Consider the following 26,834-nt stretch of genomic DNA (forward strand, 5'->3'; position numbering starts at 1 on the left):
ATTGGGATTACTAACAGCATCTCCAGCAAGTGAATGTGTGGTGTAATTTTTGGACGGAATGAGGAATGCTCGAACTTTCATTTCGTATATAGATAGGGATTACTAACAGCATCTCCAGCAAGTGAATGTGTGGTGTAATTGACTTCACATCTCACAGAGGCAATGACTGAGACCAGTGGAGCCAGCAATAGCTTTGAAGTAGATGGGTCCTTAACTGTGATGATAGCAGCATTGGTATTGGATGCAAGGTTGAAATCAACATAGCAGTCAGTGTTAGCTACAACACATTACCGAACTTTTTAAAAGAGTAAATCACTATTTGACCATGTATTATTATATTTATCTTTTGTACTATTCAGATTTCGCCTTTTATGGCATTATCAAGAACAATGCTAAAAGCTGTTACACCATTAAAGCCAAAATCTAGATAATACAGAAGATAATTATAATAATACACAGTCGTTGGTTTACTCTCTTAAAAAGTATTATATCACTGTGGTTCAATGCCATCAAAATCTCATAACAGAACTGATGGGGTAGGTGATTTCATAAAATACATGCTGACAGTGACGTGTATTTGTTGAGCTCATACAGAAACCCACCACAAGAATTGAAACAGGATTTGGAAGTTTAAAAATAAAGATTTGAACAAATGGTTTAAGGACATTTACAAAACATTTGAAGGCTCAAAGAAATGCATGAATATACTACTTGAGGTTGTGGATAAAAGACGGGAGCACCGATTACATTTTTATATAAATTGGGAGATTTTTTTGTTAAGATACAGATAAGGAATTATCAAACAATAGAACTGAAACTGAATGAAATTGACAAGGTTAATTTACGTGAAGACTCTCAAAAGTTTTAGAATTCCAAAGGAGCAATGGCAAAAGACCAACCATGAGTGTTTCCAACAAGTCAGAGGAGGAATGTATAAGTGTACACTAAAGAAAGTGAGCAGCAAAGATGAAAGGTAGGAGGAGGAATGCACACAATATTTTCAATGGAAAAAGAAGACATGTACCAGGCACATATTTTTTCAAATGGAAAAAATATGAAACTAAGAACAGACTTTAAAGGAATAACCCATGTGGCAAGCACGCACTAAAGCCAGGCTGTTCCAGCTCGAGAGTCCAGCTGTGTGCAGCCGGGCACCTGCGGGCAAGAATGAGTAAACAGCTTGTGTATGTGTACACAATGTCACAGGTAGAAAGGGCTGGGCAAGCAGCTTACATGCAGCACTGTACACAAAACACTGGCTGGTGAGGAAACCATGTACAAGGCAATACAGGGTGACTGATTAAATTAACAAAAAGCATTAATATAAGCCAAATGTACGAACATTTTACTTAGTTTGAGAAACACATTTCTGTTTATTCACGATTAATGAAATATTGGGTGTCAGCCCTCGAGCTGCCGCAAGACACAGAATACTCTTTTAAGTGTTGGGTCATGCAGCTGGGACCTTTCTGCAGTTTTTAATCTACTCATTATGGAAAATAGTTGTTCACAAACATATGTTGAGCCAAAAGTATATATGATGTCAGCTGCATTCCTGTGTAATTTGGGCAAATTCTCAGCACAAAGATCGTGATACCATCGTAGGCATCACATGTCCTGAAACCTTGCCTCAAAACTTTGATGAAGTTGTTCAATAATTTGTTGATAATCAACAAAACTTATTTCTTCAGGCAATTTAAGGGATAAAAAACACCCAAAAAAAGTTAAGTTTCCACTACCAAGTTGCCTTTCAAATACATGAAGTTTGTCCATGAATGTATTAATTTTATTGCACATATCAACAATAAATAGATCCTCCTCCAAGTGACATATTTAAGTTGTTTAAATGTCTTGTAATATCCATTAGGAAGGCTGGGTCCACTACCCACATCTCGTCACTCAGTAATATTGGCCTTTCTCCATACATTACCATAAACTATGCAATTTGTTCCCAAACTGCAAAAAATACATCGAGAACTTACCACAGGCTGTTTCCAGGCTGTGCACAATGCCTTTGAACTGGCAGTGTTGAGACTGGGGTGCGTTACCTCACCATGATTTTCATGAGCTCGCCGCATTTTACATTTTCAGCCAAAGGGCTTCCTGTTGCACAAAACAGTGTATGCTTCATATTTCTTTCCAAAATTCCATCTTGATCTTTCCCTTCACAAGGGTCACAAAGCCTTGCTTGCTCCCAACTATTTGTGGAGTACCATCTGTTGCCATGGAACAGAACCTGTCCCATGGCAAGCATATGTTTTCCACACACTCACATAGAACCTCAAATATGTCATGACCTGTAGTTGTGTACTCCATTGGCATCACTTCTAGTAGCTCCTCGAAAATCTTAGTTCCGAATTAACATTCCTCACAAATAATGTGAGCTGAGCAATGTCTGTGACATCTGTGGTTTCATCGAGGGCTAACCAAAAAGCTATAAAAAATCTGGAACTTCTGCTTCAGTTGGCAATGTCACATATCCAATGAGACACTGTTTGTTTGGAGAGGTAAACTCCTTTAAATTTTGAATTGTCTGCTGGCACTAAGCACTCAGAGAGCAGGCATGATTTCACCAATGGACCCATTGAGAATGGTGTTCCAGTTGGTGCTATGATGTGGCACTTCTAGCAAGCTACGAAGTTGCACACATCAGTTGAATCTTCGTCAGTGTCAGCAATCTAAAACACACACACACACACACACACACACAGAGTGCATAGAAGAAATATGTATTCATTTGCTATACTTATTTATTTTGCACCAGATTTACCTGTTGCCGAACTTTGTCCTTCAGTGTGACAATGATTTGCTTTCTTGCATTACTATCTAGCTCACCATACTGCTTCATGTAAAGACACATGTAGTGACATTGTACAATATTCTCTTTCATTGTATTCAAACTTTATGACACACAAGGCACTGAGGCAACACTTCTTTCTCTGCAAACAAAAACTGTTCTGTTCTTCCCCACTTCATGAAAATGGCAATGGCTGTCGTCACTATGTCCATTAAAAAGCACAAGATGCAACTAAGTTCCAGGCACGTAACATGGTGGGTGCATGTGTGCAGTGAAATGAACCCTTGCAGGCAGCCTACCCCCTAAGTGCCTGCTCACCAGGTGAATCTGTGAATGCCCGTGGGCACCTGTGCTCCAAGCAGCTGACTTGGAACAGTCTGCAATAAGGGATACACACACCGAAGTCCATGTTAATAATATAATGAACTGAAAAATCAAATTGCTGATTTCTTTCAAACTTGCCACGTATGCTGGGAAATTTACAAAAGTACTGATTAAGTAAACTGGAATCATTACTATCAATATCTTTATACTTCTCCTTTTATTACTTAATGTTAATGCTTTGTTTCTGTGTGCATGTTGGACAACTCCTACATTCACTAAGTAATATAAATTTCACTGTTTGTCTAAAGGATGGGAATGGGTAAGGGGAATGCAAGTTCATAATTTACGTCAAACTAAATTTTTCATTATGTTGATGCACTGAGCAAGATGTAAATTCATCAGAGTTCCCTCCCAAACAGAAATCAGTAAACAAAGAATACTGGAGAGTGAATAAATTATGATATTTTGTTAATAAACTTCTCCTAGGTCTAGGAAAACACAAATCGCACTGACACTAAATACCAACATGGGGCAATGATATGCAATGCACACTGGTATCTTTAATTTTGTAACATACTGAGGATGGGGTATGGAGAGTAGCCACACAAACACGACAGAAAACATTGTAAAGCTTTTGAACACTGTGTTTGTTCACGGCTAACTAAGTGCAGATTACACATACACTTTCATGGTTACATTGTCCTTGCTGACTACAATGCAGCCATACAAGTGTATGAGTATTCTGCACTAGTTATCTCCAGAGGAGGACATTATCCAAAAGCTTACTAATGTTTTCAGTCTTGTTTATGTAATTACTGACCAATCAATGTTTCAGTTGAGTGGTGAGTTGCTACCTTTACTCCTTGCATTATGTATATTCCAACAAGGAATTTCCATTTTCATGTGAATTAAAAAAAGGTAAACAAGTACAATTTAGTCAACTTTATAAGTATGATATAGCAATTAGTCTAAAAAATAAATACTTAATACTGTTGTTATAATGTATATTTCTCAGCATGTCACTAACCTTTGCAATATATGTAGGTTCAGCTGGAACTGCTCCACACAGTGGTGGTGGCTTTTCCCCTAATTTTCCCACCCAAAGTGGTAAGGTCTGAGCAGAACTCTGCAACATTTTCATGAGAGCCCCTCTACGAATTGTCTCCTTGTTACCAGCATTTCTTGCTTGAATTCTCCTTTCATTTCTAATTGCCCGAATTTCATTCACTTTATTAAGGGCATTTCTTATAAGTTCCTCTTCTTGAGCAGCATCAGATACTGCCGCTTTGTATAAGCCTTTCAATTTTTGCTGAAATATATACAAATATACATTCAAATTTAAATTTAGAAGCAAAACCATTGCTAACAAACATAAAATGTCTCAGAAAGAAACATTCACTCTGCATTAGCACTGATGCTATCATAAAATGGATAAGCAAACGGCAGAAAAGCCTGAATTTTAAAACCAAATGAAAGGCAACCAGCCTAACACATGGCTGCCAATCCAGCTTTCTTCACAATCTGGCAACATTTTAGGTTGCAACAGTTCCAGGAAGAAGTCTTTTGTTTTCTATTCGAGCTGTTCTGCAATGTCCACACCCGTGGCCTGGTGGTAAACTACATGTCATCCAAATTCAATCTTGGCAGCCAAAATTTTTATAGCACCTTCTGTCTGAACGCTGCAGTCACAAGTATAATGGTAGCACACCTATACTTTATTTCACTTTGTGGAATATTGGTAGTAACAATTCCATCCAATAACATATTTATGACAGATTTCTTGGCAGACTATCTGCCTAAAAATGGCATTGCACCAGAGCTCTCCAGAACCCATTTGCTGGTACCTGCAGTGGGTGTGCTGTGATCACTCACCAGTTGCAAAAAGTGCCAGATACTGCTCGTCACTTTGGAAAGTATATGATGCTTTATGGCTGTTGAATGATTCTCCACAAAAAATGTTTACGATTTGCATTTCACGCTCGACAGCAATAGAGGCAGCCTACCCATTTTCAGTACGATTAGTAATGTATTACACTAAGATGCAAAACACTGCTTTTGATTCAAAATTAATTTTATAGTTTATGATTGAATTAAAATACCTCACTATGTTGCTTAATGTTATTGTTAATGCTTTATATCTTATTTACTTTCCTTCTTCATGCAATTTTTTGTAAACAATTTGTTTGTCTTCGTCTACTTCTATATACATACTCTGCAAGCCACCAATTGGTGCACGGTGGAGGGCATCCTGTACCAAGGCTAGTCCTTTCCCTTTTGATCCACTCGAAATAAGAGTGAGGGAAAAATGTCTGTCTAAATGCCTCCGTACAAGACCTAATCTCTCTAATCTTACCTTCATGGCCCTTACACAAAATGTGCGTTGGCAACAGTAGAATCATTCGGCAGCCAGCTCTAAATTTTCTCAATAGTGCTCCTCAAAAAGACATTGCCCTCCCTCCAGTGATTCCCATTTAATTTCCCAAAACATCTCCACAATATCTGCACGCTGTTCTAACCTACTGGTAAGGAATCTAGCAGCCTGCCTCTGAAGAATTGCTTCGATGTCTTCTTTAATCCGTCCTTGTGCGGATCCCAAAAACTTGAACAGTACTCAATTGTGGGTCATACTACTGTCCTATATGCTGTTTCATTTACAGATGAACTACACTTTCCTAAAATTCTACCAACAGACAGCAGCTGACCATTCGCATTCCCTTCTACAGTTCTTACATGATCAATCCATTTCATATTGCTTTGCAACGTTACGCCTAAATATTTAATCAATGTGACTGTTCATGCAGCACACCACTAATACTGTATCTGAACATTGTAAGTTTATTTTCTGTACTGATCTGCATTAACTTACATTTTTCTACATTTGGAGCTAGCTGCCATTCATCACATCAACTAGACATTTCATCTAAGTCATAGTGTATCCTCCTACAGCCACTCAATGACGATACCTTTCCATTCACCACAACATCATCAACAAACAGCCACAGACTGCTGTTTACCCTGTCCACCACACTGTTTATGTATATAGAGAACTACAGCGCTCCTATCACACTTACCTGGGGGCCTCCCAATGATGCCCTAACCTCTGATGAACACTTGGCATTGAGGACAAAATAGTGGGTTCTGTTACTTAAGAAGTCTTCAAGCCACTCACATATCAAGTTCAAATGGCTCTAAGCACTATGGACTTAACATCTGAGATCATCAGTCCCCTACACTTAGAACTACTTAAACCTAACTAACCTACCGACATCACACGCATCCGTGCCTGAGGCAGGATTCGAACCTGCGACCATAACAGCAGCATGGGTTAGGACTGAAGCGCCTAGAACCGCTCGGCCACAGCAGCCGGCCACTTATGTGGGAACCTATTCCGTATGCTTGTACCTTCATTAACAGTCAGCAGGGTAGCACTGCGTCAAATGTTTTACGGGAATCTGAGAATATGGACTCCACCTGTCACCCTTCATCAATGGTTTACAGGATCTAATGTGAGAAAACAGCAACCTCAGTTACACAAGAGCAATGCTTTATAAAACCATGCTGATTTGTGGATAGAAGCTTTTCCCGTTCAAGGAAATCTATTATATTGAAACTGAGAATATTCTCAAGGATTCTGCACTAAACCTATGTTAAGGATATTGGTCTGTAGTTTTGTGAGTCCATTCTTTTACCCTTCCTATACACAGGAGTCACCTGCGCTTTTTTCCAGTTGCTTTGGACTATGTGCTGGGTGAGAGATTGACAATAAATTCGAGCTAAGTAAGGAGCCAATGTTATAGAGTACTCTTCATAAAACCGAACTAAGATTCCGTTAGGACCTGGTGACTTACTTGTTTTCGACTCTTTCAGTTGTTTCTCTACATCAGCAATGCTTATTACTATGTTCTCCATACAGGAGTATGTGCAATGGTCAAATGACAGTGTATTTGTGCAATTAACACAGAAACTAAACTGCACATATTAGCAATGTCCAACTCTGCACCTTCATACATTTTTCACCTTGTGATATATACAAATAATATATACTAAATAGTCTGTCCATTGCTTTCATAATGTTACACTCTTGCTTGGTCCCTACATGATGAAAAAATCCAACGTCATGTCATTCCGTGTCACTGATAGTTCTTTTGAATATTTCCAGTGACTTTTTTGTTTACTGTTGCTTGGTATTCATAACGCAGACCACTACACCTGCTCCCACAAGATACTGGAACAAGGTCACCAGAAGGCTTACCAATCATATTTGAAATCAAAATTCACACGTGAAACACAAATTTGATTACTCAGAAATTCTGTAGAAGTTTAAATAGCTGTGGCAATATAAAAACTCAAATTTATCCATTGGCATAGCCCATTCAAACAGCAGCAGAACAAAAAAATCGTTTTTGGTTTTCCTTTCACAGTTGTAACACTGCAACCTGTAGTTGAGCCATGGGTAAGGTAAACCACTGTCATGATCACAAACCTGTACCATGCTGATGTTGCCTATTCTTACTGGGTTTTTCCTACTGCTGCGAACACAAGTCACAAATATAAATGTGTGTTCTTTGCGTGGAAAAACATCCAATATTCCATTCTTCCATATCCATTGTCATATATATCGGTACTAAATAGGGTTAGGAAAGCTCTTGTGAGTGAATGAATGATAGTAATAGTAATAATAATAATAATAGTAATAATAATAATAAGGAAAAGAATAGGCCTCCGGTATGTTCTGCCAGTCATAAAAGGCGACAAAAAGAACAAACCACTAATAGGGCTAACCCCCCTTTTAGTGTGATTACTTGGTTCAGGACAGAACTAAAGAAGCCTCGGACAAGCGCCATCATGGTCGGGGACGACGCTTGAACCCTATGCCCGCCCACAATGGTAACGACACTGCTAGCCAACTGGAAAATGATTTAAATCCAAATAGAGGTGTTTTGCAGGATATGCTTCCTGCAACCACCCTAGAAGGAAAACAAAGACAGAGGATGAGATGGTCAGACGAAGTTAATCGACACCTCATGTTCTGTTATTACCAAGCAACAAACCTAGGAACCAACACAACTGGATACAGATCACAAGTATACACAACATTTATTACCAGATACCCAGAATTAAAATTTTTAACAGAACAACGACTAGCTGATCAGATCCGTGTAACAATAAAAAATAACAGGATACCCCAGTCAGAATTAGAAAATATCAAACAACAAGTACAACAAATACTGGAACAAAATAATGTGCAATTAGAAGAAGAAGAAAATACAGTAATGGACTCAAACATCCCAGAGAAAACAAACAAAGAACAAAACGCATCAATTAAACAATCAGAGGAAAACAAAATCTTAAGACAGCCTCCAGCACAATCACAAATAGAACATGAAGTGACACACATGTTAGATATAGAAGAAAAATTTCAGTTGACACATATAGAATACAAAGACACAAATACAGACATTAGACCATTCTTGCATAGACCACCAAATAACCCACAAGTCGAAACAACAATAAAAACTATCAACACAACAAAATAAATGAATACACAACTATGGAAGAGTTACAACTACTGGTTTATGTAGGAGCACTCACTACACTAAATATACACACTAGGCAGAGATCAGAACCAATCAACACACAGAAGAAACCCACAAAACCAGCATGGCAACACAGGCTACAGATCAGAATAGAAAAACTGAGAAAAGACATCGGACAGCTAACACAATTTATAAGAAATGAAATATCAGACAAAAAACGAAAAAGGTTAGGTAAAATCTCACAACAAGAAGCAATAGAGCAATTAGATGAAAAGAAGCAGAAATTACAAGCGTTGGCCAAACGACTTAGAAGATACAAAAAAAGTGAAAAGAGAAGGAAACAAAACCAAACATTCAACACAAACCAAAAGAAATTTTACCAAACAATAGATAACACACACATAAAAATAGACAATCCACCAAACATAACAGACATGGAACACTTCTGGAGCAACATATGGTCAAACCCGGTACAACATAACAGGCATGCACGGTGGATATAAGCAGAAACAGACTCATACAAGATGATACCACAAATGCCTGAAGTGATAATTTTGCAACATGAAGTCACCCGAGCAATTAATTCTACGCACAATTCGAAAGCCCCTGGAAATGATAAAATAGCAAATTTCTGGCTAAAGAAGTTCACCTCAACACATTCACATCTAACTAAATTATTTAACAGTTACATTCTAGACCCATACATATTCCCTGATACACTTACACATGGAATAACTTATCTGAAACCTAAAGATCAAGCAGACACAGCAAATCCAGCTAAATATCGCCCCATAACATGCCTACCAACAATCTACAAAATATTAACTTCAGTCATTACACAGAAATTAATGACACATACAACACAGAACAAAATTATAAATGAAGAACAAAAAGGCTGCTGCAAAGGAGCACGAGGATGTAAAGAGCAACTGATAATAGATGCAGAGGTGATGTATCAAGCTAAAACTAAACAAAGGTCGCTACACTATGCATACATTGATTACCAAAAAGCTTTTGATAGTGTACCCCACTCATGGTTACTACAAATATTGGAAATATACAAAGTAGATCCTAAATTGATACAGTTCCTAAACATAGTAATGAAAAATTGGAAAACCACACTTAATATCCAAACAAATTCAAATAATATCACATCACAGCCAATACAGATTAAGCGTGGAATATACCAAGGAGACTCATTAAGTCCTTTCTGGTTCTGCCTTGCACTGAACCCACTATCCAACATGCTAAATAATACAAATTATGGACACCATATTACTGGAACATACCCACACAAAATCACACATCTGCTATACATGGATGATCTAAAACTACTGGCAGCAACAAATCAACAACTCAACCAATTACTAAAGATAACAGAAGTATTCAGCAATGATATAAATATGGCTTTTGGAACAGACAAATGTAAGAAAAATAGCATAGTCAAGGGAAAACACACTAAACAAGAAGATTATATATTGGATAATCACAGCGACTGCATAGAAGCAATGGAAAAAACAGATGCCTATAAATATCTAGGATACAGACAAAAAATAGGAATAGATAATACAAATATTAAAGAAGAACTAAAAGAAAAATATAGACAAAGACTAACAAAAATACTGAAAACAGAATTGACAGCAAGAAACAAGACAAAAGCTATAAATACTTATGCTATACCAATATTGACCTACTCATTTGGAGTAGTGAAATGGAGTAACACAGACCTAGAAGCACTCAATACACTTACAAGATCACAATGCCACAAATATAGAATACATCACATACATTCAGCAACTGAAAGATTCAAATTAAGCAGAAAGGAAGGAGGAAGGGGATTTATCGACATAAAAAACCTACATTATGGACAGGTAGACAATTTAAGAAAATTCTTTATAGAACGAGCAGAAACTAACAAAACACACAAAGCAATCACTCATATAAATACATCGGCTACACCACTGCAATTTCATAACCACTTCTACAACCCTTTAGATCACATAACATCAACAGATACGAAGAAAGTAAATTGCAAAAAGAAAACACTACATGGCAAGCACCTGTATCATCTAACACAGCCATACATCGATCAAGACGCATCCAACACATGGCTAAGAAAAGGCAATATATACAGTGAGACAGAAGGATTCATGATTGCAATACAGGATCAAACAATAAACACCAGATATTACAGCAAGCATATTATTAAAGATCCGAATACCACAACAGATAAATGCAGACTTTGCAAACAACAAATAGAAACAGTAGATCACATCACAAGCGGATGCACAATACTAGCAAATACAGAATACCCCAGAAGACATGACAATGTAGCAAAAATAATACATCAACAGCTTGCTTTACAACATAAACTTATAAAACAACATGTTCCCACATACAAGTATGCACCACAAAATGTACTGGAGAACGATGAATACAAATTATACTGGAACAGAACCATTATAACATATAAAACAACACCACATAACAAACCTGACATCATACTCACCAATAAAAAGAAGAAATTAACACAACTAATCAAAATATCCATACCCAATACAACAAACATACAAAAGAAAACAGGAGAAAAAACTGAAAAATACATCCAACTGGCTGAGGAAGTCAAGGACATGTGGCATCAGGATAAAGTTGACATTATACCAATTATACTATCAACTACAGGAGTCATACCACACAATATCCACCAGTACATCAATGCAATACAGCTACATCCAAACTTATATATACAACTACAGAAATCTGTAATTATTGATATATGTTCAATTACCCGAAAGTTCCTAAATGCAATATAACATATACCGTACAGTTAAAAGGAAGTGATGCTTGATCAAGGTCCGCGTCACTTTCCATTTTTAAGCAGACTTAACGCCTGAGAAAGTAAAGAAATAATAATAAATAATAATAACAATAACAAACTAGTAATGAATGAAGTTTATTGCATTACAGAAGACTGTTGAAGATGAAAAATAAAAATAGGGTAATCACTCAGTTGATGCAATGCAAAGATTTTCTCAGTCTCTTGTTACTGAATTCCATTCTGGCAATTTACAAAGAGAAAATAAAAACTTAAGTGACACATCTCGCTAGACTAACGAGATGTGAACCAGCAACTACGCCTGCATTAGATCACGAGACAACCATACTCCAAGGAGCTAACATGACACTTCCACAACCAGCTCTCTAACATTTCTCTGATGACAAGTAATGCTGACACTTCACAATATGAAATATAAAACCAGTTGCAATTTAAGTGTGGAACGACCTTCTTAGGGTTGAAAAATTAACTTTGTGATCTCTTTTTCATACAAACATGACTACTACAAATTATTTCACTAGTATGAAAAGAGAATATTATAAGAATTTAGCAGTATCTCTCAGCACCAATCCCAAGAGAGAGAGAATGAGCACTGAGGTACCAAACATCCTCTGCAGTTTGGTGACATCTTAACTGCACTAGCAATATGATGAACTTCTTGGATGGCTCACATTGTCCTCACTGCTACCCATAGCCTGCTCCAGCCAGCCATCAGTGGAGTTGTGCTAGCAGACACTCATCTAAGTGAATCTGACAGCAGATAACATAGGCATTGAAAAACAAAAATGAATTGTACCCCTATCCTGCTTGGCCTGTGGTGAAAGCTTATTTTCACAAATCGAGTGCAAAATGATCTTGTCCAAAGAAACAGTAAGATCTATGCACCGTTGACCTCAAATGGATTGTATCTGGTTTTGTCCCATACACAACTAAGATACTAGAAATACCACCAAAATGTGGAGATGTTATGGATTATAGAGTAATACATTGAAGCCAAACTGTGGATTAATAAGAAAAAATTGAATATGTGACTACTGAAGCAGAAACAAAACAGAAGTAGTAGGCATGTGCAGTTGTGTACTTTCTTACTTTTTCACCCCCTTACCTATCATAAATAACAATTTGTTCATTGCTTCTGTAAGTTTTCCTATCATTTTTGATATCAAGATAGTGAACAAAATTAGATTTGTCACACTTACAGTTGCTTTGAACCTTTTCTGACACTTTCTCTTTTTTTGTTGCTGATGTAATTTGGTACTCATGAAGCAGACGATTATGGCAACTCCTGCAGGGTTGCCAGGATACACATTAGATGAAGGGTTAAGATTCATCACTTGATTGTGACAGTTAGCAGCTCAATTAAAGTAAAGCAAAGGGAATTAATTAGATATATCCCTAGAAGCAAAACTGTAACTAGTTTCAGATGACACTAGCATTTTAGAAAGTGCGCACTTAAAAACTATGTTGACAAAGCACTGGTGCAGTTAACACCCTCTCATTGCCAAAATCATAACTGACATAGATACTTCGCAATGTGAAAAGTGAGAGTAGGGGGTAACTTACACATGAAACAACCTTTTTGAACTAAAAAAAGTTTATTTTTGTAATTCGATGTGATGTCTTAAGTAGGACTTATTCAGAATATTTCATCCAGATGACAAAGAAAGATCAAGCAAATTTAGCAGGATACATCAGTCCCACACTGGCAAATCCCTATTAACAACAGTGTTTCCAAACAATGCCTACAAAGCTGCACTGTCTTGGCTATACTAATGGCAAGAAGACTGCATTTTCATAGCTGGAATCCTGCATGAATGAATCCAGATATCCAATATGATAGGAGACATATATATATAAAAATAGAGGGAAACATTCCACGTGGGAAAATATATCTAAAAACAAAGATGATGTGACTTACCAAACGAAAGCGCTGGCAGGTCGATAGACACACAAACAAACACAAACATACACACAAAATTCAAGCTTTCGCAACAAACTGTTGCCTCATCAGGAAAGAGGGAAGGAGACGGAAAGACGAAAGGATGTGGGTTTTAAGGGAGAGGGTAAGGAGTCATTTCAATCCCAGGAGTGGAAAGACTTACCTTAGGGGGAAAAAAGGATGGGTATACACTCGCACACACACACACACATATCCATCCACACATATACATACACAAGCAGACATACTTAAAGACAAATATGTCTGCTTGTGTCTGTATATGTGTGGATGGATATGTGTGTATGAGCTGAACTAATATCGTTAGTTTTGCTATCCCTACACTGAAATTATGTAATTTCAGCATTAACAGCCTCCTTGCAAGCTCGAAAGCCTTTCCAAAAAAAAAAAAAAAAAGGGGGGGGGGAGATTTTGGATTAAATCTAATTGAATGCCTTAAATATTATAGCCTAAATGCCGATGTTCGAAACTATCAGGAGATAATCTACATCTACATTTAAATCTGTTCTCTGCAAACCATTGTTCCAGTTATTATGGTTTCTTCCCATTTCATTCATGTATTGAGCAAGGTAAGAATGATTGTTTAAATGCCTCTGTGTGTGCAGTAATTATTCTAATCTTATACGCATTGTTAGCAATTTGTAGGGGGTTGTAGTATATTCCTGGAGTCATCATTTAGAGCCAGTTCTTGAAACTTTGTAAACAGACTTTCTCAGGATAGTTTACATCTATTTTCAAGAGTCTTCCAGCTCAGTTCCTTCAGCATCTCTGTGACTCTCTCCCATGGATCAAACTAACCTGTGACCATTTGTGCTGACCTCTCTGTATAGGTTCAATATCCCCGTTAGTCCCATTTGGTATGGGTCCCATATATCTGAGCAATATTCTAGACCAGTTGCACAAGTGATTTGTAAGCAATCTACTCTGTACATTGACTGCACAACCCCAGAACTCCACCGATAAACCGAAGCCTACCACATGCTTTACCTACAACTGAGCCTATGTGATCATTCAATTTCATACTCCTACAAAGTGTTACATCATATTTATATGAATTGGGTGATTCCAATACCGACTCACTGAAATTATGGTCATAGGATACTGCCCTTTCTTTCTTTTTTTTTCTCTTTTTTTTGTGAAGTGCAGTTTTACATTTCTGAACATTTAAAGCAAGTTCCCAATCTTTGCACCACTTTGAAATCTTATTGGAATCTGAGTGAACATTTATGGGGCTTCTTTTAGACAGTACTTCATTACAGATAACTGTATCATCTGCAAAAAGTCTGAGGTTACTATTAATATTGTCTGCAAGGTCATTAATATACAATATGAACAGCAAAGGTCGTAACACATTTCCCTGGGGCACACCTGCAAGTTACTTCTACATCTGACAATGATGATAATGCTGCAAAAAAACCAAATGCATACATGTCTCCCTCTGAAAGCCCATAATAAGATGGGCACAACACGCATTTCATTGCAGAGCTGCAGAATTGACAACATCATTGTATGCTGTAATTTTCACGTTTATTTCGATATAAATGATACAATAAGGAATAAATTTCCAAATGGTCAAATTATGACATGAATTGTAACCATCAATAAACAGCAACTGAATACAAGTACACGAGCAAAACTGTTCCCAGATGTTACTAAAAAGAGCACGTTTTACCTGGTAATATGGAGAAACTTTTTCTTCTTGATTTATTTTGTCATGTGCTTTAGATATGTTGTTAAGGTTATGTTCACTCCTTACTCTTTCTTCTTCAATCTCATGCACAAGATGATATAAGGCTTTCAGTCGTTCCTAAACAAAAATATATCAGTGTATTAAGCATAAGCAATTGCGTCAATGTTTGTACAGTTCAGAAACAGAATCAAATGTTTATTTACAGTTTAATTCTCACAAAAAAAATTTAAAAAAGAAAAAAAAAGGCTACAACCACTCACTATTAGTAAAACTAGTTATTAAAACCAAATAGTGCCATTGCCAGTTTTGAACCAGAAGGTTCATCATCAGCCGGCAGTTAATGTTTATAATTAGCATTAGCTAATGCTGAACACAAGATCATAGCTGGTCTTAATTGTGAAGGATGTTTCACGGTGTGTGTACGTGTGAAACACCCGCCCACCCTACCCCACCCCACACATAGACACAATTATTTTCCTTACATGTTAAACCGCTAAGTCTGCTGCCAAGAAACTTCTAAAGTTAATGTATTGTTGTTGTTGTTGTTGTTGTGGTCTTCTGTCCTGAGACTGGTTTGATGCAGCTCTCCATGCTACTCTATCCTGTGCAAGCTTCTTCATCTCCCAGTACATACTGCAGTCTACATCCTTCTGAATCTGCTTGGTGTATTCATCTCTTGGTCTCCCTCTACAATTTTTACCCTCCATGCTGCCCTCCAGTACTAAATTGGTGATCACTTGATGCCTCAGAACATGTCCTACCAACCGATCCCTTCTTCTGGTCAAGCAGTGGCACAAACTCCTCTACTCCCCAATTCTGTTCAATACCTCCTCATTAGTTATGTGATCTACCCATCTAATTTTCAGCATTCTTCTGTAGCACCACATTTCGAAAGCTTCTATTTTCTTCTTGTCTAAACTATTTATCGCCCATGTTTCACTTCCATACATGGCTACACTCCATACAAATACTTTCAGAAATGACCTCCTGACACGTAAATCTACACTCGGTGTTAACAAATTTCTCTTCTTCAGAAACGCTTTCCTTGCCATTGCCAGTCTACATTTTATATCCTCTCTACTTTGACCATCATCAGTTATTTTGCTTCCCAAATAGCAAAACTCTTTCACTACTTTAAGTGTCTCATTTCCTAATCTAATTCCCTCAGCATCACCCGACTTAATTCGACTACATTCCATTATCTTCGTTTTGCTTTTGTTGATGTTCATCTTATACCCTCCTTTCAAGACACTGTCCATTTCGTTCAACTGCTTTTCCAAGTCCTTTGCTGTCTCTGACTGAATTACAATGTCATCGGCGAACCTCAAAGTTTTTATTTCTTCTCCCTGGATTTTAATACCTACACCAAATTTTTCTTTTGTTTCCTTTACTGCTTGCTCAATATACAGATTGAATAACATCGGGGAAAGGCTACAACCCTGTCTCACTCCCTTCCCAACCACTGCTTCCCTTTCATGCCCCTCGACTCTTATAACTGCCATCTGGTTTCTGTACAAATTGTAAATAGCCTTTCGCTCCCTGTATTTTACCCCTGCCACCTACAGAATTTGAAAGAGAGTATTCCAGTCAACATTGTCAAAAGCTTTCTCTAAGTCTACAAATGCTAGAAACGTAGGTTTGTCTTTTGTTAATATATTTTCTAAGATAAGTCGTAGGGTCAGTATTGCCTCTCGTGTTCCAACATTTCTACGGAATCCAAAATGATCTTTCCCGAGGTCGGCTTCTACCAGTTTTTCCATTCGTCTATAAAGAATTCACGTTAGTATTTTGCAGCTGTGACTTATTAAACTGATAGTTCGGTAATTTTCACATCTGTCAACACCTGCTTTCTTTGGGATTAGAATTATTGTATTCTCCTTGAAGTCTGAGGGTATTTCGCCTGTCTCATACATCTTGCTCACCAGATGGAAGAGTTTTGTCAGGACTAGTTCTCCCAAGGCTGTCAGTAGTTCTAATGGAATGTTGTCTACTCCTGGGGCCTTGTTTCGACTTAGGTCTTTCAGTGCTCTGTCAAACGCTTCACGCAGTATCGTATCTCCCATTTCATCTTCATCTACCTCCTCTTCCATTTCCATAATATTGTCCTCAAGAACATCGCCCCTGTATAGACCCTCTATATACTCTTTTCCACCTTTCTGCTTAGAACTGGGTTTCCATCTGAGCTCTTGATATTCATGCAAGTGGTTCTCATTTCTCCAAAGGTCTTTAATTTTCCTGTAGGCAGTATCTATCTTACACCTAGTGAGATAAGCCTCTACATCCTTACATTTGTCCTCTAGCCATCCCTGCTTAGCCATTTTGCACTTCCTGTCGATCTCATTTTTAGACATTTGTATTCCTTTTTGCCTGCTTCACTTACTACATTTTTGTATTTTCTCCTTTCATCAATTAAATTCAATATCTCTTCTGTTACCCAAGGATTTCTACTAGCCCTCGTCTTTTTACCTACTTGATCCTCTGCTGCCTTCTCTATTTCATTCCTCAAAGCTACTCATTCTTCTTCTACTGTATTTCTTTCCCCCATTCCTGTCAATTGTTCCCTTATGCTCTCCCTGAAACTCTGTACAACCTCTGGTTCTTTCAGTTTATCCAGGTGCTACCTCCTTAAATTCTCACCTTTTTTGCAGTTTCTTCAGTTTTAATCTACAGTTCATAACTAATAGATTGTAGTCAAGAGTCCACATCTGCCCCTGGAAATGTCTTACAATTTAAAATCTGATTCTAAATCTCTGTCTTACCATTATATAATTTATCTGAAACCTTCTAGTATCTCCAGGGTTCTTCTATGTATACAACCTTCTTTCATGATTCTTGAACTAAGTGTTAGCTATGATTAAGTTATGTGCAAAATTCTACCAGGTGGCTTACTCTTGCATTTCTTAGCCCCAATCCATATTCACCTACTACGTTTGCTTCTCTTTCTTTTCCTACTGTCGAATTCCAGTCACCCATGACTATTAAATTTTCGTCTCCCTTCACTACCTGAATAATTTCTTTTATCTCATCATACATTTCATCAATTTCTTCATCATCTGCAGAGCCAGTTGGCATATAAACTTGTACTACTGTAATAGGTGTGGGCTTTGTGTCTATCTTGGCCACAATAATGCGTTCATTATGCTTTTGTAGTAGTTTACCGGCACTCCTGTTTTTTTATTCATTATTAAACCTACTCCAGCATTATCCCAATTTGATTTTGTATTTATAACCCTGTATTCACTTGACAAAAAGTCTTGTTCCTCCTGCCATCGAACTTCACTAATTCCCACTACATCTAACTTTAACCTATCCATTTCCCTTTTTAAATTTTCTAACCTACCTGCCCGATTAAGGGCTCTGACATTCCACACTCCGATCCGTAGAATGCCAGTTTTCTTTCTCCTGATAATGACGTCCTCTTGAGTAGTCCCCACCCGGAGATCCGAATGGGGGACTATTTTACATCCAGAATATTTTACCCAAGAGGACGCCATCCTCATTTAATCATACAGTAAAGCTGCATGCCCTCGGGAAAAATTACGGCTGTAGTTTCCCCTTGCTTTCAGCCGTTCACAGTACCAGCATAGCAAGGGTGTTTTGGTTAGTGTTACAAGGCCAGGTCAGTCAATCATCCAGACTGTTTCCCCTGCAACTACTGAAAAGGCTGCTGCCCCTCTTCAGGAACCACACGTTTGTCTGGCCTCTCAAAAGATACCCCTCTGATGTGGTTGCACCTACGATACGGCTATCTGTATCGTTGAGGCACGCAAGCCTCCCCACCAACGGCAAGGTCCATGGTTCATGTGGTGGTGGGGGGAGGGGGGAGGTGTGAATGTACTATGAGCTCATTAGAACACATGAGAAATATTCAGTTGTAATATGTAGATATCCCAGAACTAGATATCTAAAACAGGTATTAATACTTAAAACAAGAACAATGTATTACAGAAACACAAACAAATAAATTTTGCAATCTCTTTGTAAAATGTTATCACCATGGCTGGTCATATGGCATCCACTGCTGAATGAAGATCTTTCTCTACACTTTTCCATTCATTACAGTCTTCAGCTCGACACATCCATCCTTCTCTTGTGTATTTTATAATTCCATCCGCCCACTTCCCAGTCTCTAATTTCATGGAACTCAACAAACATCTGCCTTCTATTTTCCAGGTTATATGTCCTGTCTACCCACATTTCAGTTTCATTACAGTCATAATTATGTCTTTAATTGCTGGTACATTTGTTTGTATTCCTGTTTCTCCTAGTAATTGCCAGCATGCATTTCTCCATTGTTTGCTGAGCTTTCCTCAGTTTTTGAATGGTTCATTACCAAAAACACACTTCTGTTTATTTCTTTCCTTGTCCATCTTGTCATGTTCAATTGCAGAAAAAAAAAGGTTCATCAACCAGTTCTGTAAGTTCATCGTTGATTTGTACTATTTTCTTTTCAATGTGTGGAGTATATATTACTTTTGTATTATTGCAGAAAATCTTTATACCTACTTTCAAACTTGCTCCCTTCTTCATTCCTTAGATGTTGGAAGTTTATCTGTATTACAGGCACACTGGTCATCTGCAGCATGAAAGTGATTCAGATGTGTATTCAGTAACAAATGACCTCCTTCATCTTAAGATCTGGAAATGCGTCACAGTGCTTCTGAGACAAGTATAGTGACATGGAATTTACTTATCCAGCTGTTCTTCAGTTCTGAATTTCCCACTGTCCTGACGCAGTCTAGTGGAAGCTGTGTTCTGATACAGACATTCCTCAGCCTACTAACATCAATGTTTTTTTTTTCTGGAAAAGTACAAATTTTGTTGAAACTGGTTCAAAAACCACCTCAAAATCCATGAATTCTTGATAAAGTGAAGCTGGCTCATAGCATTACAAATATTTCTGAACTTTTCCTTTGATTTACTAAAATCCAACATTTTTATCTATGCAGGCTGTACAGTCTACCAAGTATCTTGCACATTACACAGTGAAGGTTGATGTATCTATAGCTTCTGTTCTTTGAAACAGAACAGTTACAGCATTGTTTCAGATACAGTGGATTGTCTTCCTCCACAGCCATTGGGTAAATAATTTTCCAAGTTCCTTTTACATTGTGTGTCCCTACATTCAACCACTTTTACTGAAACTACACGTGCAGATGTCTTTACTCTCTTTATCAGTAATATGACTTCAAAAATCTCGCCTGGTTTTATTTACAGAATGTCATTGCTTTCATTATCAACTGTTTGTGTTTTTGATTTCTCTCTTGAAATATACAGGCATAAAAAAGTCTTCTAATTTTAATTTTATTTTCATGTTTCTATGATTGTTTGCCTGACACTTATCTTCTCCTTAATAGTTGCCTTGTTCTATTTGAGATTTTTTTCTTTTCTTTTCTTTTGCTCTCTGGCGGGGACACTACGAATGTAGTGTGTGGACTGTAAGTTGAGAATGTGGGTCTCACGGGGGACGTGCCAGCAATAAATCCCTGCAGTCGCACTATCCTCTGTGCCCTCGGTGGGCCAGATGGATAGAGTGTCTGCCATGTAAGCAGGAGATCTCGGGTTCAAGTCCCGGTCGGGGCACATATTTTCAACTGTCCCTGTTGATGTATATCAACACCCGTCAGCAGATAATGGTATTGATTTAAGTGTAATTTCATTCTAAATAGCTGCACGGTCGCCACTGGCATCTGTTCTTTCAGACATGTCCTCACCAAGGACATAAGTGATTATAAGACAAGAGGAACAAAAAGTTCTTGTGTAACATATAGAGTCCTCAAACTAGAAACATGTGTTACTGGTGAAGCTGGAAGCTTGTTTAATTTATTACTCATCAGATTTTTTAAAAATAAAAGGAGAAAGGGCTTTCAAAAATTGTATGAAAGTGAATCTTACCCGCAAATTTATATTCTAGTTATACAATTAAATTTTAAAATTTAATACACATGAAATATGTATAAGTTATTATTAATTGCTCTATTTATTTTGCCTAGATTCAAGCCCTCTTTCATACCTGACCAGGAATTCTACATATTTCACATTGTGTTCACATAACAACACATGTATTTAAAACAAGACTTACACTTAGTATGGGATACAATGCTTAGAAATCACTATAGCATCAATAGTGGAAAGCGGTAGTAGTTAAGTACTAGAAGCAGAGCTTGTATTAGTTCATGAGAAGCAGAACAAGTCACACTGAAGGCACTAGCACCAACGTACACAAGAGACGGAGTGAGTCAGAACATAAGAAGAATGTGACAGAAATACAAGTAATGAAGAGGCGGGGAAGGAATGTGGCGTGACTGACAGAAACAAAAGTCAAAGAAGCATAAATGGAAGAATATGTAAGAATTTGGTTTGTTCAGAAAAGCTGGCGTTGGTGGGAAGGATCCATATGGCACAGGCTGTGAAGCAGTCACTGAAATGAAGGACATTTTGTCTGGCAGTATGTTCAGCAACAGTGTGGTGCACTTGTTTCTTGGCCACAGTTTGTCGGTGGCCATTCATGCAGACAGACAGCTTGTTGGTTGTCATGCCTATATAGAATGCAGCACAGTAGTTGCAGCTTAGCTTGTAAATCACATGACTGGTTTCACAGGTACTCCTGCCTTTGATAGGACAGGTGATGTTAGTGACCGGACTGGAGTAGGTGGTGGTAGGAGGATGTATGGGACAGGTCTTGCATCTAGGTCTATTAAGGGGTATGAGCCAGGAGGCAATGTGTTGGGAGCAGGGGTTGTGTATGGATGGACAAGTATACTGTATAGGTTTGATGGATGGCAGAACACCACTGTGGGAACATTTCTCATTTCATGGCATGACAAGAGGTAATCGAAACCCAGACGGAGAATGTAATTCAGTTGCTCCAGTCCTGGGTGTTACTGAGTTATGAGGGGAATGCTCCTCTGTGGTTGGATGGTGGGACTTTGGGAGGTGGTGGGAGGCTGGAAAGATAAGGCATGGAAGATTTGTTTTTGTATAAGGTTGGGAGAGTAATTACAGTCAGTTAAGGCTTCAGTGTGAGGCTCAGTATATTTCAAGAGGGGCTGCTCATCACTGCAGATGTGACAGAAATGGGTGGCTAGGCTGCACAGAAGTGACTTCTTCATATGGAATGGGTGGCAGCTGTCGAAGTGGAGGTATTGATGTTAGTTAGTAGGTTTCATATGGACAGAGGTACTAATGTAGCCATCTTTGAGGTGGAGGTCAACATCTAGGACGATGGCTCGTTGGGTTGAGTAGGACCAGGTGAAGCAAATGAGGGAGAAGTTGTTTAGGTTTTGGGGGAATGTGAATAGCATGTCCTCACCTTCAATCTAGATAGCAAAGATGAATCTGAACCAAATGAGGGATTTAGAATTCTGGGTTTTTAGGAGGAATTCCTCTAGATGGCCCATGAATAGGTTGGCATAGGATGGTGTCAAGTAGGTGCCCTGCAATACGTCCTAGGTTCCAGTAACCCTCCTGGCCTCAAACTTCATTAGTCACTGTCCTCACCCATCCAGCCCCTTCCTTGTTCCTATTCCAGCACTACACAGCTGTCATTCCATCACACCCAGTCTTTTTATTTCTCTCCTTTTCCACAACTCCTCCCCCACTTTCCCACCTCTTCTCTGCCCACAGTCTAACCTGCAGCACTTCACTGTCCACCACCTCCACCATACTATTCCTCCCCTCCCCACTCCAGCCTCCTCCTTACCCCCACCCAGTCGCCACTCCCATCATGCAATGGTGCAGCTGCTTGCAGTGTGTGTGGTTTCAGTTGCCTGAGACTGCAGTCATGTGTGTGAGTTGCGCTTGTGTGTGTGTGTGTGTGTGTGTGTGTGTGTGTGTGTGTGTGTGTGTGCGCGCGCGCGCCTCTTGTTGACAAAGGCCTTTACGGCTGAAAGCCATAATTGTGAGAGTTTTTTTGTTGTGCCTATCTGTGACTCAGCATCTCTGCTATACGGTGAGTAGCAACTTTCCTTCTCATAGTACTGTTACATTCCATCCTGGATCTTCCATTGCAAGAATTTGCTTTACTGCATTAGAGAATACGTGCGTGCGTGTGTGTGAGAATTTGCTTTACTGTATTAGAGAATGTGTGTGTGTGTGTGTGTGTGTGTGTGTGTGTGTGTGAGAGAGAGAGAGAGAGAGAGAGAGAGAGAGAGAGAGAGAGCTCAGAAGGAGGTGGGTGAATAATCCTATTACTGGTCTCAGCAACCCGACAGTGGTCATGTGTGTGCGAGTTGCATTTGCATGAGTGTGCATGTGTGTATGTTGTCTACCTTGGAAGAAGGCCTTTTGGCTTTAAGCTTATTTGTTTAGCAGTATTTTTGTCGTGCCTGTCTGTGACGTAGCAGCTCTGCTGTATGGTGAGTAGCAATCTAGCCTTGTCATAGTATTGTCACTATTCCATCCTGAATCTTCCATTGTTTGATTTCACTATTACACTTCAGTAATTTATACTGGCCTGTAACCTTTTTTCTATTGAAAATATAGTTTGCCTTCAGTAAAATTATGCATATCAATTCACATAGAATTTTATCCCAGTCAGAAATGTACTCGGGAAAGGGGTGGAAGAAAGATTATGCTTTATGTAACACTACTATACAGAAAGATGTCATTCGACACAGACAAGAAGTTTTAATTGGACACCAAATGAGTGGCTTAGAGAAACAATGGAAAATTTAAATAGGTAGATGGGATTTTAAACCCCAATCCTCCAAATCTGAGTCCAGTGCCTTAATCAGTGTACCACTTTATTGTGATAAAAGTCTTCAACATAACTTTCTATACATGAAACTTAATGACATGCTAAACACTATCAGCCTGCAGTAAGAGCCATTTGGCAAGTAATAAAGAAACATGCACTACGTGAATAAAATAGTAACTACTGAAGAGACAGTGAGTGACAGAACGGTATTTAAGCATTTTGATGGCATTGGAGTTATATCGGAGACTACATGAAGACGTCTATCATTTCTTTACAACATACCTTCATTACCTACACAAAAAATTACATGAGAATGAGAGTAGGAGCCACATAAGAATTCAAAAGTACCATATCATACATTCTGTTCCTTTTGTATTATATTAGTTTTAAGATGTCATTTTGGTAAACATTCATACTAGTCACTGTCTGAGCAAACTTGCCCCCCTTCTTGCAGCGGTGTACCGTAGGTCTCTAGAAGAGCGTAGCGTTCCAAAGGATTGGAAAAGGGCACAGGTCATCCCCGTTTTCAAGAAGGGACATCAAACAGATGTGCAAACTATAGACCTCTAACGTCGATCAGTTGTAGAATCTTGGAACACATATTATGTTCGAGTGCAATGACTTTTCTGGAGTCTAGAAATCTACTCTGTAGGAATCAGCATAGGTTTCGAAAAAGACGGTCGTGTGAAACCCAGCTCGCGTTATTCGTCCACGAGACTCAGAGGGCCATAGACACGGGTTCACAGGTAGATGCCGTGTTTCTTGACTTCCACAAGGCGTTCGATACAGTTCCCCACAGTCGTTTAATGAACAAAGTAAGAGCATATGGACTATCAGACCAATTGTGTGATTCCTAGATAACAGAACGCAGCATGTCATTCTCAATGGAGAGAAGTCTTCCAAAGTAAGAGTGATTTCAGGTGTGCCACAAGGGAGTGTCATAGGACCGTTGCTATTCACAATATACATAAATGACCTTGTGGATGACATCGGAAGTTCACTGAGGCGTTTTGCGGATGACGCTGTGGTGTATCAAGAGGTTGTAACAATGGAAAATTGTACTGAAATGCAGGAGGATCTGCAGGGAATTGACGCATGGTGCAGGGAATGGCAATTGAATCTCAATGTAGACAAGTGTAATGTGCTGCGAATACACAGAAAGATAGATCCTTTATCATTTAGCTACAATATAGCAGGTCAGCAACTGGAAGCAGTTAATTCCATAAATTATCTGGGAGTACGCATTAGGAGTGATTTAAAATGGAATGATCCTATAAAGTTGATCGTCGGTAAAGCAGATGCCAGATTGAGATTCATTGGAAGAATCCTAAGGAAATGCAATCCGAAAACAAAGGTAGTAGGTTACAGTACGCTTGTTCGCCCACTGCTTGAATACTGCTCAGCAGTTTGGGATCTCTACCAGATAGGGTTGATAGAAGAGATAGAGAAGGTCCAACGGAGAGCAGCGCGCTTCGTTACAGGATCATTTAGTAATCGTGAAAGCGTTACGGAGATGATAGATAAACTCCAGTGGAAGACTCTGCAGGAGAGACGCTCAGTAGCTCGGTACAGGCTTTTGTTGAAGTTTTGAGACCATACCTTCACCGAGGAGTCAAGCAGTATATTGCTCCCTCCTACGTATATCTCATGAAGAGACCATAAGGATAAAATCAGAGAGATTAGAGCCCACACAGAAGCATACCGACAATCCTTCTTTCCACGAACAATACGAGACTGGAATAGAAGGGAGAACCGATAGAGGCACTCAGGGTACCCTCCGTCACACACCATCAGGTGGCTTGCGGAGTATGGATGTAGATGTAGAAACTTAATGATACAAAAAATTACACCATAGCAGTCCTATTTACTGTTTGGTCCATACTGTCTTACTTGGACTATGTGTAGCTCTTCATTTAGTTAAAAAGGACCAGCTAGTGTCCTAGGCTTACTCCACCACGAGTTGCCGATTGCAATTTGTTTCCATCGGTCGTAACTAATGGGATGACAAAAAATGGTTATCATTGAGAGTCACTGATTCTAATGATTCCTCTTGGCTGAACGTGTGTTTTGATCTGTTTTCATTATGGAGACCAGGAAGAAAATCTGATGTAATACAAAGTAATGATGAGCTGACATATTGACCAGTAGCAAATTCCAAGGCCTAGGTTAGGTTGGAGTGTGACAATTTGGTTGGTAATTGCTGAGGACAACAAATTATCCACACGAAAATATGATTGCAGTCATAGCCTAATGTGCAGCACAATATATGTTGGTCAATGCAATAACCTTCTGGCAGCTCTTCTTTTTGACCCTGTAGTTATATTGTAACTTAATGGAACAAGATATCAGCTACCTTCATTCATGAACCATTGGAAATTACAGATGAGTATGCCGATTGACTTCTGACAACTGACTCACAACAAGTCGTGTTGACTTCCCATCATTCACGGAGCCAGCAGTTACCAACAACAGAATTCAACAGAAATGTCACAGTACACTGTCAGTGCAAATTTATCAAAGTACCTTTCCTTATCTCATCTTACACTGATCCGAAAACGTATAATCACCCCGTAGCATATTCTCTTCATACAATCTGCAAACATTTTCTAGTGTTCAGCTCTCTACATATGCACTAGCAGAAGTCACAAGACGGCAGAGAACTAGTATTGTGTGTGAAGGCACAACCTACCATAATGATAAAACATTATGTTCAGAAGCAATTGTTGGACATCATGTCTGTTTTAGAAAGACTATCAAAGATGTTCTTTGTATGTCACAATGATGTTAATGGCTCCTCCATGAAAATTAATGCACATAGGCAGGGCCTCCTCCTATCCCCACCACCATCCCCGTAGTAGTCTATCATATTGTGTTCAACAATCCATCAACACTAGATACATAGAACAAACCTGGTATGGACAAGGAGGGTAACTGGGTCAAGTCATTTTCACAATAACCAGCTCAGTCTTCACTTTCATTAACTTAGAGAAACCAC

The 26,834-nt window shown here is 38.6% G+C and overlaps 1 protein-coding gene across 2 annotated transcripts in view; it reads right to left on the reverse strand.

Moving 5' to 3' along the window:
• Window positions 1-26,834, reverse strand: part of LOC124606740 (SAGA-associated factor 29) — a 61,909-nt gene that overhangs the window by 29,421 nt on the left and 5,654 nt on the right. For both annotated transcript variants that reach the window (XM_047138772.1, XM_047138773.1), the window contains exons 3-4: window positions 15,124-15,258; window positions 4,149-4,430 (exon numbers count right to left, since the gene is read on the reverse strand). In XM_047138772.1, the coding sequence (XP_046994728.1) occupies window positions 4,149-4,430; window positions 15,124-15,258 (417 nt within the window). The remainder of the gene's footprint in view (window positions 1-4,148; window positions 4,431-15,123; window positions 15,259-26,834) is intronic.

Source organism: Schistocerca americana, chromosome 3, assembly GCF_021461395.2.
Source record: "Schistocerca americana isolate TAMUIC-IGC-003095 chromosome 3, iqSchAmer2.1, whole genome shotgun sequence".
NCBI lineage: Eukaryota > Metazoa > Arthropoda > Insecta > Orthoptera > Acrididae > Schistocerca > Schistocerca americana.